At 39.3% G+C, this 13,941-nt stretch overlaps 1 protein-coding gene across 7 annotated transcripts in view; it reads left to right on the forward strand.

Moving 5' to 3' along the window:
• The window catches only part of EXOC4 (exocyst complex component 4), an 807,451-nt gene that overhangs the window by 227,258 nt on the left and 566,252 nt on the right, over nucleotides 1-13,941 (forward strand). Inside the window, exon 10 of one of the 7 annotated variants that reach the window (XM_042248845.2) lies at nucleotides 1-13,941. This exon is cut by the window's right edge and continues 16,844 nt beyond it. The exons of the other annotated variants lie outside the window; for them this stretch is intronic. Coding sequence (XP_042104779.1) covers nucleotides 1-38 — 38 coding nt within the window. The 3' untranslated portion in view covers nucleotides 39-13,941. 7 annotated transcript variants of the gene reach the window in all.

A 13,941-nucleotide genomic window follows, 5' to 3' on the forward strand; every position in this document is an offset into this window, starting at 1 on the left:
GTCATGAGCAGACAAATGCATCATTTCAAATCTTGTAGAAAGATGGTAATGATGACCCTGTATGCGAGACAGCAAAAGAGACACAGATGTGTAGAGCGGACTTTTGGACTCTGAGGGAGAGGGAGAGGGTGGGATGATTTGGGAGAATGGCATTGAAACATGTATACTATCATGTAAGAAACGAATCGCCAGTCTGTGGTCGATGCAGGATACAGGATGCTTGGGGCTGGTGCAGGGAAATGATCCAGAGAGATGATATGGGGTGGAAGGTGGGAGGGGGGTTCATGTTTGGGAACGCATGTACACCCGTGGTGGATTAATGTCACTGTATGGAAAAACCAATACAGTATTGTAAAGTAAAAAAAAGTAAAAATTAAAAAAAAAAAGAAAAGTGTTCTTAGGCCATGACTGTTATTGAGTGTCCCAACTCTTAGCCTTAATCTATCGAATGTAGGTATTTTATTTAAGTTTTTTTTTGTTTTTGTGGACTTAGTTTATATAGGTATTTATTTTCTGAATAAGTCTAGTTCATACCCCATCCTTTCTACATGGTAGACAAATCACTGGTAGCTGAACCATGGAGAAAGTGGAACAGGGGAGTACAAAGAGGCCATTGCAAAGCCTCATTTAGTAAAGTCTAAGAAACTCATTCTTGACAAAGGATCCGTGGTCGTTATGCAGAACTAGTTGATGACATATAACCATATTTTAAAAAAGCTTTTGTTCTACCCATTTATTTATTCATCCATACAAATAGGAAAGAAGGGAAAATGCTGCTAAATGAGATATATATATTTGAGTTTTAAAAGTCATACATATGCATGTCTATTTATGTTATACTTCAGTTAAACTTTCTTTTTAAACCAAAGTATGAAAAAGCTACACCAAAAACTTCTAACATGATGCAACAGAATTTTGAAAGTTAGCTTCTGTCATATTTTTCATCATTTGGTTCACATTAATTTTTTAATAATGTGAAGATAGCAGCTTGCTGCTGTTCCTTATTTTCTTAGACTTTCTTTAGGACCATAAGAAATTGCATTTTGCCAACTCTAATAGTTTTTATGATGTAACTCATTCGGACCTGAGCTCTTTTAGAAGGTAGAGAAGACCACAAACATTTATGATATGTAGTGAGGAAGGTAGTTATTAGGAGCTAGTGGGAATGCTGTATAACAAGTTTATCATTGTCTCAATAAGACATGATTCATAAGGTAATAATATATTTTCAAAATGTAATACTAATGAAATACTAATAGAGATTACCTTATCAAAAGTGATCTGATATGAAAATTCAGAAGTTGAAGTAAACTTGCCCATAGTATAACATCTAGAAAATAAAGAGGTCGATTTTTAATGCTGGAAAGTGCTGTGGAATGCATAATCTAGTGCTGTTAAACTCATCTTTCAGTCATAGAGCCAGTCTTCTGTTTTTGTCTTATTTCACAGTTCAGTATAGAAAAGAGATGAAGGTGGCAATGGTTTGACTCAGTGAGGCTGAGGGTCAGCCCCTCCCCCACTTAGATCCTTTCTCCATCTGCTCCTTTCCCCTTCCTCTCTGGGGTACCTGAGGTAACTAGCAACTCTCAGAAGCAGACACCTAACCAAAGGAAAATTTGATATCAGGAGAGAAGAGGATATTATAGGTTTGTAGGGATGGGACAGACTTATCAATAATGAGTGGTGAGACAGTTGAGTACCGGTAAAGGAAAAAAAAAAACCACATTGGATTTGAACCTCATATCATTTAGGAAAATACATTTTTGGTGGGCAGAGAACTCAAATGTGAAAGGCAAAACATATGGACAAGTGTGTTCATAGCATCATTGTTTGAATAACAGAAAACTGGAAACAAACGCCATAGACTGGAGAACGGAAATAAATAAATCATGGTATAGCCATGGTTCCAAGTGGAAGGGTAGTAAATAGCAATGAAAAAGAATGAACTCTGCTCTGCGTTAGTTTGGTTGGATCTCAGAAGCAGTCGCATGGGACTGTGTATAGGCTTAATTCCATCTACGTGAAGATCAGAAGCAGTCAGACGTGAATAGTGTCTTCTTTAGGCATATGTCTCCTTATGTAATGAAAATGCGACGAAGGTAAGATGGGGCATAAGCGTAAAACTCAGGAAAGGGATCACCTCTGGAGAAGATGGAGGAGTATATGATCCGAGAGAGGAGCACATGAGCCTTGAAGGAGAATAGGAGTGTTGTGTTTCTTAAGCTCCATGATGGAAATGCTCGTGCTAGTCTTATTATTTTTAAAATCATACAAATGCCAAGTACACCCTTACGTATATTATACATTTCATTAAGAGTAGAAATATAATAATTTTTTAAAAGCCCTCTAGATCTCTGGAGACACAATCATACATTGCAGTGTGATGCTACTGTTTAGAAGTCTAAACCAGATGGGAGTTTTCTGCGATAGCTGGATTCTTTTTTTTAGGCCTGCACCATTTCATTGAAACTCCATGCCCCTGCTGAAGCTGTGAATGATTACTGAACTAGGTTTGTACCTTACGGAGTTCATGAGAGGACAACTTTGGAGTCAGGAAGGCTCTCTCCCCATTGACCTGTGCCTTCCTCTCTCTCATCCTACATCTGGGTGTCAGAACCTAACTTTAATTCAGCTGCTGTTCTCCTTTTTCTTGCTGTGTTTTCTAGGATTTCCTGTTGGTTTATTGAGTCGGTACAGATTTATCATGTGTATTTGTACTGGACACGTCACTAGGCCATTAGGATACCACGATGAACAGAAGCAGGTTTTGAGTTTTGCCTTTTAAAGTAAGAAAACAAACAAACAAACAAACAAACAAACAGAAAGGGACTGTGAATGTGTTCCAGAGACTGGCATTTGTCTCCCAGCATTAGTTTTATATTGATAAAACCCTAATTTTTAGCCGTACACATGGCTACCTTCAAATATAAGCATGTCTAAGCTTTCCTTGCAGCCAGCCAGGGAAGCATAGTTCTAGCCAACTGAATGTGAGTGAAAGTGATATGTGTAACTTGAGGTCTTATGTTTAAAGGGAAGGAGAAGACTTTTTCTGTCCCAGCCTGTTGCGTGTGTGCTGTGTGAAGATGTTCACTCATACACAGTATGAATGAAGCATGGTGGCGAGTCATCTTAGACCACGTGGGTGAGGCTGCACTGTAGGGATGGTTGGGCAACAAGTGAAAAAGAGCTTAGGTTTCCGGTCCCATGGAGTGTTACACTCTGATGACCGGAGCCACCATCCCACCCCGACTTCTCGATGAAAGAGGAAGAAGCAGTCTTATTTGTCACTAATCGTTGGGTTCTCTATAACTTGCAGCTCTACTTAACGTTCCAGTTAATTCAACAACCATCAAGTGATCGCAGTGTTGATACGTGCTGTGATGGAGCCATATATATATATATATATATATATATATATATATGTATGTATGTAGCTGAAATGTGTGTACAAGTTCTGGAAAAGGCAGGGTGACTTTCATAAGTATTTAAGGTTTGAACTGCTTATGAAGAATGAAAAGTAGCTTTCCAGATAAAGAAGGAAGGGGTGGGCATTTCAGACAGTGGACGTGGAGGGATAAAGGCACGTAAATGTGAAAGTATAGGCTTTTCTTGTTGTGTAACATTAATTGGATATAACTTTTTCTTTAATTAAGGAAATCAGTTCATATATACAGACCTCTACTGATTATAATTTATAACTTTTGGGAACCAGAGATGACAGAAAGGATACCAGAGCGGTTGTGAATGGCTCTGTGCATCATAGCAATTAAGAGATGAAGAATTGATAGAAACCAGTGGTGTGCTGGTGATGATAGGAATATAAAAGATTATACTAGACCAAAAGCTAAATATAATCACATACTGGATTTTCTGAGTGGTGTTCAAGCAGTATAGCCTTGCCACTTGATTAAAAATCCTATAGGAAAAAAATAACTTTTAAATGCAATTGCGGTAACAGTATTGTATCAGACTGTACAGTAGTTTTGGCTGGAGATCCTGGCAGCACCTGGATCATGAAGGACCAGCCCAACCTAATTCCGAAGTCCCTTGTTCAGCTCAGGCTGCAGATGGCAGCTCGCTTCTGTATGGAGGTGGCAGAGTTGTGTGTACTCACATTGGATTTCCAGCTTGTCATTGTGGTGTGGATGAAAATATACATCAAGTCACTGTTGGCTTCACCACAATTTTAAACTCGAAAAGCCCAGATTACAGTAATATATGATAGTCTCTCTGAATGCTACATGAATATTGTAATAGTCATAATATAGGATGTTCATTCCTAGAATTGTGATGACATGTACTGAACTGCAGCCAGTTCATTTGCATATTCATGCCCACTTAGCTCAAATAAGTCCCTGTTTGTTTGCACATTAATGCCTGATTTCAGCACCAGTTAGCTCATTTACATATCCCTGTTCAGTTGGTTAGTGAGGTTCATATGTGGAATATTGGTACGGCTGTTTGCGCTTTGAGTAGCTATGGGAGCATTCTTGTTTAATGGAAGGAGTACTTAGTACTCACCTTGCTTTTACCAAGCAAGGTATTTTACGTTTCTGAGCCCCAGATTACTCATCCAGGTAATGAAGCCAGCAGTACTCTTACCTTGTCTCTTTCTTAAGGTTCTGGTAATCGATGTGTCGGAGGTGACAACATAGTCAACATTTCCAGGCCAACCATATTTTTGGTGCTGCTCCTAGAATGTCTGCGTGTGGACGAGTCCTTGGTGCTGTGGAAGACAAGACATGCAAACAGTTTTCATAAATAACTATCTTAGGGAGCATGGTGGAGGAAACAGAACATTCCTGGGATAGCCATAGAAGCTGTTATAAAGGAGGAATCTTTATATTGAAATTGGATGGCCTTCCCTAGTGGTCCAGGGGTTAAGAATCCACCTTCCAGTGCAGGGGACTCAGGTTCCTTCCCTGGACAGGGGATTCAGATTGCAATGCCATAGGGCTGCCCCTACTGCCGCAACTAAGACACTGTGGAGCCCAAAGTAAATAAATAAATATTAAAAGAAGAAAAAGTTCAAAAGATGAGTTAACTGGACTGACCAGGGGAAGGGCACTCACTGCAGGTAGGGAGAGGATATAAAACAACATACAGCTGTGTGAGAGCTTCAGGGAGAGGCAGGTGTTTTGTTGTGGTTGAAGCACAAAGGGAAGGTTGGACCTAGTCGAGGTTGGACAGTTGGGCAGATCTCAAGTGACCTGGTATGACAGCAAGAAGGCTTATGAGTGATGAGGAGTCCTCTAAGGATTTAAAGCAGGAGAGTCACCTAATCAAATCTGCATTTTAGTACAAGTATTCTGGTGGCTTGTGGAAGAGAATCAGTGCAGGGAGATTAGATACAAGAGGCACACTGTGGTGTTGTTTCAGGTGAGAGCTTATAGGAGACTATGCCAGCTTTTTAGAAGGGTGGTAGCAGTGAGGATGGAGAGGTGGGAGTAGATCCAAAAGCTAATTTGAGGTGGAGTCACTTGGACAGGATTCGTTCTGTGTGGAGTGGAGTTTGAGCAATAGATAGGCTTGGTTCCCAGTTTTCCAATCTGGTGACTTGGGTAGATCATGATGTTATTTGTTGTAAGATAGGAAGTACAAGAAGAGAAGTAGTTTTTATGGAGTGTTAGGGGCGAAGATAGCTTTTTATAATACATATTTTCATGTTTCTCTTTTAGTTTTGTTTAGATCTATCTAACCTTAGCCAACCTAACTAATTGGATTAATCTGTTATCAACTCTCTGGTGATTAAGGCCTTCAGCCTGTTTGATTACCATTCCCCTCCCTAAGTGTAATGGAGTTAAAGGTTTTCTCCTCTTCTTTCTATTTTTAAATTGCACATACTGCTTTCTCCTTTCTAGGATTTAACTGATCTATTGACTTCGGTGCCCTTTCTATGTCTCTGAAGAATAGGAATTCTTTAATTTTTGTTTCCAGATATACCCTCTATTTTTGCTATTTACTATCCATCTTTCTTAATAACTTGCTTTTTTTATTCTGTACAAGTTACTTTCTAGTTGTCTTAATTGTAAGAAGAAGTTAAATGACTTCTCTCATTCTGCCCAAACCTCTGGATTCTTGAGTCTTACTTAGCCTTTCAGTCAGTCTGTTCTGAGTCTGAGGACTAGGAGTGTGGTCTCTGTAGCAGGTTTCCTAGCTGGGTGACTTTGGGCAAATTAGTTCCTTTGTATGTCAGTTTTATTTTCTATGAACTGTAAATATATCTATCTCATAGGGCCATAGTGAGGATAAAAAGAGTTAATATGTGTAAAGTGTTTAGAACTGTGCCTGGCACATACTAAGTACTGAATAAATGTTAGTTATTGTTAATTTATCTGTATCCGCGCCCCCCACCCCACATCCCAGCACTTAGCATCATTCTTCATATATGGGAGATACTCAAAAAATAAATTCTTCTCAAATTAATGATTGAATAAGCATGCTAATGGACAAAGAAATACTAGTAAAATCTCCTATAATGGTCCTCTTTTGCTTCTTTTCTGTTTTCTTTGATAAAAGCTGTTTTAGTTAAAGACTTGAGAAACCATGTTTAACTTGGTGATCATCTCAGTCTTATAATGTTAAGTGGCATTCACAGCAGTAATCTGGGAGGCATTTCACATATATCTGTAACCAAGAGGGCAGCGCTTAGTGACTCTGTAGTGATCTGCCCTTCCTAGTTATTTCCCCTGAAATAAATATGGCCATCATGAAAGTAGCCATTTCTCTATGCACATCTGTGTCTTTTTTGCTGTCTTGCATACAGGGTCATCATTGCCATCTTTCTAAATTCCATATGTATGTGTTAGTATATTGTATTGGTGTTTTTCTTTCTGGCTTACTTGGACTCAGGGAGAGGGAGAGGGAGAGGGTGGGATGATTTGGGAGAATAGCATTGAAACATGTATACTATCATGTAAGAATCGAATTGCCAGTCTATCTCTGATGCAGGATACAGGATGCTTGGGGCTGGTGCACGGGGATGTTATGGGGAGGGAGGTGGGAAGGGGTTCATGTTTGGGAACGCATGTACACCCGTGGTGGATTCATGTCAATGTATGGCAAAACCAATACAGTATTGTAAAGTAAAATAAAGTAAAAAAAAAAAAAAAAGAAAGAAAGTAGCCATTTCTCTTTCAAGTTACTTTGATCTTCAGTGTCACTAAGACTGAACTTTACTACAAAAATAATTTAGGTTGGTTAGTATATAGCAAAATAAAGAGGCTAAAATGTAGTGGACATGCCTTCTATTTATGAAGCAATTGCTTTGGATATGAGCATTTGGCAGTGTTTTATGTACCTTGTTTTGCCTTCCTCTTTCCTCTGGTTTAAAATCATTGCCTTGCTACTTGTGAAAATGAAAAATAAAAATGTTATACTCTAATTCACGATTTGCTAACAACTCAACTTAAAATATCCTAGAGCTAGCAGCGGGCTCAAATTAGTATCATAGAGGGAAATAAATGGAAACAATCTATTGAAAACAATGCAAATTCTTAAAAACAACAAACTGTATGACTGAAACAAAGTAAAACAAACAAAAAAACAATTACAGCTAATCTGAAAGGGGAGTTTTTGACTTGTCCTGGAAGGAGAGCAATGAGCCACGTGTGAACAATTTATTTCCCACCACGTGGTTGCAGAAAGAGAATTGATCCAAGTGAGGCTGTGAATGGGACAAACCATTCACTCATTCATTACCTACCCTTATAGATTCTTTGAATCTTTCTGGAATCCATTGAAATCAATAATTCCAACTCCTCTCAAATGTGTCATTTAAATTTTCTTTCGAGAGAAGTTCAGTTCAGTTCAGTCACTCAGTCGTGTCCGACTTTTTGCGACCCCATGAATCGCAGCACGCCAGGCCTCCCTGTAAATCACCAGCTCCCGGAGTTCACTCAGACTCATGTCCATCGAGTCCGTGATGCCATCCAGCCATCTCATCCTGTCGTCCCCTTCTCCTCCTGCCCCCAATCCCTCCCAGCATCAGAGTCTTTTCCAATGAGGAGTTTCAGCTTCAGCATCATTCCCTCCAAAGAAATCCCAGGGCTGATCTCCTTTAGAATGGACTGGTTGGATCTCCTTGCAGTCCAAGGGACTGTCAAGAGTCTTCTCCAACACCACAGTTCAAAAGCATCAATTCTTCAGCTCTCAGCCTTCTTCACAGTCCAACTCTCATATCCATACATGACCACTGGAAAAACCATAGCCTTGACTAGATGGACCTCAGTCGGCAAAGTAATGTGTCTGCTTTTGAATATACTATCTAGGTTGGTCATAAGTTTTCTTCCAAGGAGTAAGCGTCTTTTAATTTCATGGCTGCAGTCACCATCTGCAGTGATTTTGGAGCCCAAAAAAATAGTCTGACAATGTTTCCACTGTTTCCCCATCTTTTTTCCCATGAAATTATGGGACCAGATGCCATGATCTTCGTTTTCTGAATGTTGAGCTTTAAGCCAACTTTTTCACTCTCCTCTTTCACTTTCATCAAGAGGCTTTTTAGCTCCTCTTCACTTTCTGCCACAAGGGTGGTGTCATCTGCATATCTGAGGTTATTGATATTTCTCCCAGCAATCTTGATTCCAGCTTGTGCTTCTTCCAGCCCACCGTTTCTCATGATGTACTCTGCATATAAGTTAAATAAGCAGGTTGACAGTATACAGCCTTGACGTACTCCCACGATCTCCTGCCAGAAATATTCTTCTGTATCTAATTTGAGTGGTTGACTATCATTTCAAATCTGTTTACTCTGATTAATGTAATAGATGTAGTTTCCTCAGAATAGACACAGAATTTGGTCTTATTTCCTAAGGAACTGGATTCCTTTGTCATCCCTGAATCAGTCAGTATGGTTCTTTTTTTTTTTTCCTTCACTTTCACTTCTAGGACATTTTGTGGTAAATATAATGCCCCAAGGGGAATAACTAGCTCTATTTTAGATGGTGTTTGCTTAGTTTTTGGCCATAATTGTTTTCTTTTACACTTTGAAATCTGTCACTGCCTCAGATATTTTTAGAGTAATCATGTAAATTATATAAACAGAAATTGTCTCTAACATGTGAGGCTAAGAACTGAACCCTTTCTGTTTCTTGCCTGGGAAATCCCATGGACAGAGGAGTCTGGTGGGCCATAGTTCATGGGGTTGCAAAGAGTCAGCTTCAACTTAATGACTAAGCAATAACAGTACCTACACTGAAGTGTGTGAAATATGCTTATCCTGAATATACATACAAAATTTGACATATATATGAAGAATCGTGTAACCATCAGCCAGGAGGTTTTCCCATGCTTTTTCCCAAGAGGCCTCACCTCCACAAGGCAACCGCAATTCTGATTCTAATGCTGTCACTTAGTTTTGCTTATTCTTTCACTCTTTATAAATAGAATCACAAGAGTGTCTTATGTATCTGGCTTCTCTTGTTCAACATCATGTCTGGAGATTCATTCATGTTATTGAAGGTACAGTTTGTTTTTATTGCTATATATTCCGTTGTATGATTGTAGGACAAATAATTCATTTCCTCTGTTAACAGACATTTGTCAGTTCCACTTTGCAGCTGTGATGCATTAATATACTGTGAGGAATTTTGTACCTATGCACTAATTTCTCTTGAGAATTAGCCTCGGAGTGGAATTGCCGAGTCATGAGCTAAGCATGTATTTTGCTTTAGAAGATAACTAACAGGCATTTTACAATTAAAGAAATGAATGATAAATTGTATGAAAATTGCATTATTCTACATTCTCACTAATGTGATTGTATAAGCCTGTTAAGTTTTTTCCATTTTGGTGGATGTCTAATCTACTTTATTTAAAGCAAAACAACCCCCCGCCCCGCCCCCCTGAACTCTAAGGTCTCCCTACTTCTGGATATCAGTGTTCAGTTTACAGGCTACTTCCTGATTCACTGATTTTTTTCAGTACTACAGGTTTTCATAGTACGTGAGCCTGTGTTCTTCCTGGGAAGTCCTGCTTCTGTACATTCAGTGTTACCCAGATTTCTTGGGAGTCTTTTCCTTTTTGAAGTCACCTGTTAATCTCTTATCACTTTTGTGATGGGATATAATATCTTTTGTCTTCTCTGTCATTTTTTTTGGTTAGTGACTTTCTACTTGAATTGCATCTTTATTACAGGTATCTTACTGATATACTTACTGATATTCTCACTGATATTCTTACTGATATTACAGGTATCTTACTGATATTTAGAGTTCTTACAGAACTCTAAACTGACACCAATGACATGTGACATTTATAATTCCTCCTCTTGTGTTTGAGCCAGATTGTGACTATGATGGAATATCATCCCCTTGCAAATATGATTAAAGTTGCTAATGATTTGTCTTTGAGTTACTCAAAAGGGAGATTATGTTTGATGGACCCACCTAAATCAGGTGAGTCCTTAAAAGGGGCCAGAAGTAGCGCAGATGTTATGCTTGAAAACATAATTCTTGTGAGAAGACTGGGGTCTGTGGCAAGAACGTGAGGTGGATTCTGGGAGCTGAGAGTGACCCCTGTCCAGTAGCTGGCAGGAATACAGAGACCTCACTTCTATAACTACAAAGAACTATATTCTGCCAACAACCTGAATGAGCTCAGAAGAAGACCCCCAGCCTCAGATAAGGTTGTAACCCTGACTAGCACCTTACATTCAGCCTAGTGAGATCCTGGGTACAGGACCTAATTAATCCATGCCTGGACTCCTGGTCCATAGAAGCTGTGAGGTAATCAAGGGTGTTGTCTTAAGCTACTAAATTGGCAGTAAGTTGTTACACATCAAAAGAAAACTAATGTAGTACCCAGTCTGGATACTTCATGATTTTGCCTTTGAGACTCTGAAACATTTCCTTAGATAAATGGATGGAAGTTGCTAAACTAGTTCCCTTATTGTAAGTAAGGAAAAGAATCAGCTTTTTTCTTCCTACTCCAGATTTACTTGAGCTGCCAATCTTGCAATTATTCCTTGTCCCTCTAGTTCTCTGACTTTAATTCGGAAGCTGAGAGGGCCCTTGAGTTAGGATGCAGTTTCTAATACATTTATGTTTCTGTGGACTTTATAGTATGAGATAACAGTTTAAAATTTTTAGTAATAATTTATATATACAATAAAAAACATCATGATGATAACCCTTTAAGGCAAGCCAGAGGGTTACCTCTCTGGGTTCTCATGGGCAGCAGACACTGAACATGCCCAAATCAAACTCACGATCTCCTCTTCTCCCCATCACCCCCAAGCCTGCTCTTCCTTGAGTGTATTCGATTTCATTAAGTGGCATTCTTGGCTTATTAATCACTAAACCCAGAAGTCATTTCTGTTTTCCACCTTTGCACTGTACAGTCTGTTATGAGACACTGCTGATACCGTCTCTGCACCCATCTACTGTGACGGACCCAGCCACTGTTTTTATAAATGGCTCTTGCCTTACCCAGGTTCCAACTGCTATCAGCTCTTCATTGTTTACTGCCTGAAATTCTTCGAAACCAGTTGGTTATACTGGATCCAAAGTGATTTCTTATGTCTCTTGTACTAAACCATATGTCCTTAATATGCCTAATAAGATCTGCATTATTTGGCGGCCATTTATACACAGCCTCTTCTTGTCCCCTTTTTCTCGCCATGACCTTCTCATTGGACTTCTTATGACTGTCTGTTGCACTTCTCAGAAGCTGCCAAACTCATTCAGGCCTTGGGTCCTCCTTACTTGGAATTGGTTTCCCCTATCTTCTCCTTCTCTTTGGTTAATAGTTGTTATCTTAAAGGTAGTTCTTTGCTTTATAAAAAGAATTTTTAAATAAAGCTTATTAAATACCATGTGTCAATCAGTATTTTTAAAAATCTTGCATGGAGTATCTTCTTTTGTCTTCTTAACTATTACTTTCTTCAGGAAGCTTTGTTTCTTTGTTTAATTTCTCCCAGACAAGGTTGGTTTCCTTATTTGTAGCACATAGCGTGCTTATGGTTATTCAGCTAATTGCTTGTTTGTTTGAAATGTGTACTTAATTTAAGTTGCACACAGGCAGGAACCTTATCAGTTGTGTTTACCTTACATTCCAAGCTCCTAGTTCAGTGTCTTGCATAGAGTAAGTGCCCAATAATTATTCATATATCTTACAAATAAAGAAGTTCAGTGTTAAACAGTAACCAAATGGTGAATTCAGCAGAAGTGTAGGTCTTTTCTCTCCACAAGTTCAGAGCTTTTTCCAGTGTGTTAGTAATACTTGAGGAGATATATAAATATATCAGAGGTTTTATGAGGAAGGAAGATAAGGGAAACTAATATTGAGAAAAGAGAGTGAAGTTATTGAGATGCCATTTTTTGAGTACTTCCCTGGTGGCTCAGTGGTAAAGAACACACTTGCCGAGGAGACTTCTATTTAATCCCTGAGTCAGGAAGATCCCCTGGAGAAGCAAATGGCAACCCACTCCAGTGTTCTTCCCTAGGAAATCCCATGGTTAGAGGACCTGATGGGCGACAGTCCATGGGGTTGCAAGAGTTGAGACATGACTGAGTGACTAAACAGCAACATAATTATCACTTGATTCTCATAGTAATTTTGTCAAGTAGGTCTTGTTTTCAAATTTTTTTATAGCTGAGAAACCACTGCTTATGAGTGTTAACTAACCTAACCAAAGGCACAAAGTGGATAAATGATAGAGATGAACAGTTAATATAATCGGGTTTCATTATATAAGGTTTGCAAATTAACTTGCAGTTGAGATGACTTGTGACTTTCTCTGTTTTATTGGGATAATGTAGCTTGTTGTATGTAAATTCATTTAAATGAACAATTTAATGAGTTTTGATGAATATGTATACCTGTCAGGAGACTGGACATTTTTGTCGCCCAGAAGTTTCTTTGTGGCCTTTTGAAGTGTGATTCTCCCGCCATTCCCAGCACTAGTTGTTGTTGTTCAGTCATTCCACTGAACAACATGTCCAACTCTGCGACCCCATGGACTGCAGCACGCCAGGCTTCCCTGTCCTAAACCATCTCCTGGAGTTTGCTCAAACTCATGTTCATTGAGTCAGTGATGCCATCCAATCATCTCATCCTCTGCCGTCCCCTTCTCCTCCTACCTTCAGTCTTTCCCAGCATCAGGGTCTTTTCCAATGAGTCAACTCTTCACATCAAGTAGCCAGAGTTTTGGAGCTTCAGCTTCAGTCCTTCCAATGAATATTCAGGGTTGATTTCCTTCAGGATTGACTGGTTTGATCTCCTTGCAGTCCAAGGGACTCTCAAGAGTCTTCTCCAGCACCACAGTTCAAAAGCATCAATTCTTCAGCGCTCAGCCTTCTTTATGGTCCCAACTCTCACATCCATACATGACTACTGGAAAAACCACAGCTTTGACTAGATCAACCTTTGTCAGCAAAGTAATGTCTCTGCTTTTCAATATGCCGTCTAGGTTGGTCATAGCTTTTCTTCCAAGGAGCAAGCCTCTTTTTAATTTCATGGCCGCAGTCACCATCTGCAGTGATTTTTTAGCTCAAGAAAATAACGTCTGTCACTGTTTGCATTGTTTCCCCTTCTATTTGCCATGAAGTGATGGGACTGTATGCCACAATCTTAGGTTTTTAAATGTTGAGTTTTAAGCCAGTTTCTTCACTCTTCTCTTTTACCTTCATCAAGAGGCTCTATAATTCCTCTTCATTTTTTGCCTTAAGGGTGGTGTCATCTGCATATCTGAGGTTATTGATATTTCTCCCGGCAACACCTGTGCTTCATCCAGCCCAGCATTTCACATGATGTACTCTGCATATAAGTTAAATAAACAGGGTGACAATATACAGCCTTTTCCAATTTTGAGCCAGTCTGTTGTTCCATGCCCAGTTCTAACTGTTGCTTCTTGACGTGCATACAGGTTTTGCAGAAGGCAGGTAAGGTGGTCTGATATTCCCATCTATTTAATAATTTACCACAGTTTGTTGTGATCCACAC

This window comes from Ovis aries, chromosome 4 (assembly GCF_016772045.2).
Source record: "Ovis aries strain OAR_USU_Benz2616 breed Rambouillet chromosome 4, ARS-UI_Ramb_v3.0, whole genome shotgun sequence".
NCBI classification, from domain to species: domain Eukaryota; kingdom Metazoa; phylum Chordata; class Mammalia; order Artiodactyla; family Bovidae; genus Ovis; species Ovis aries.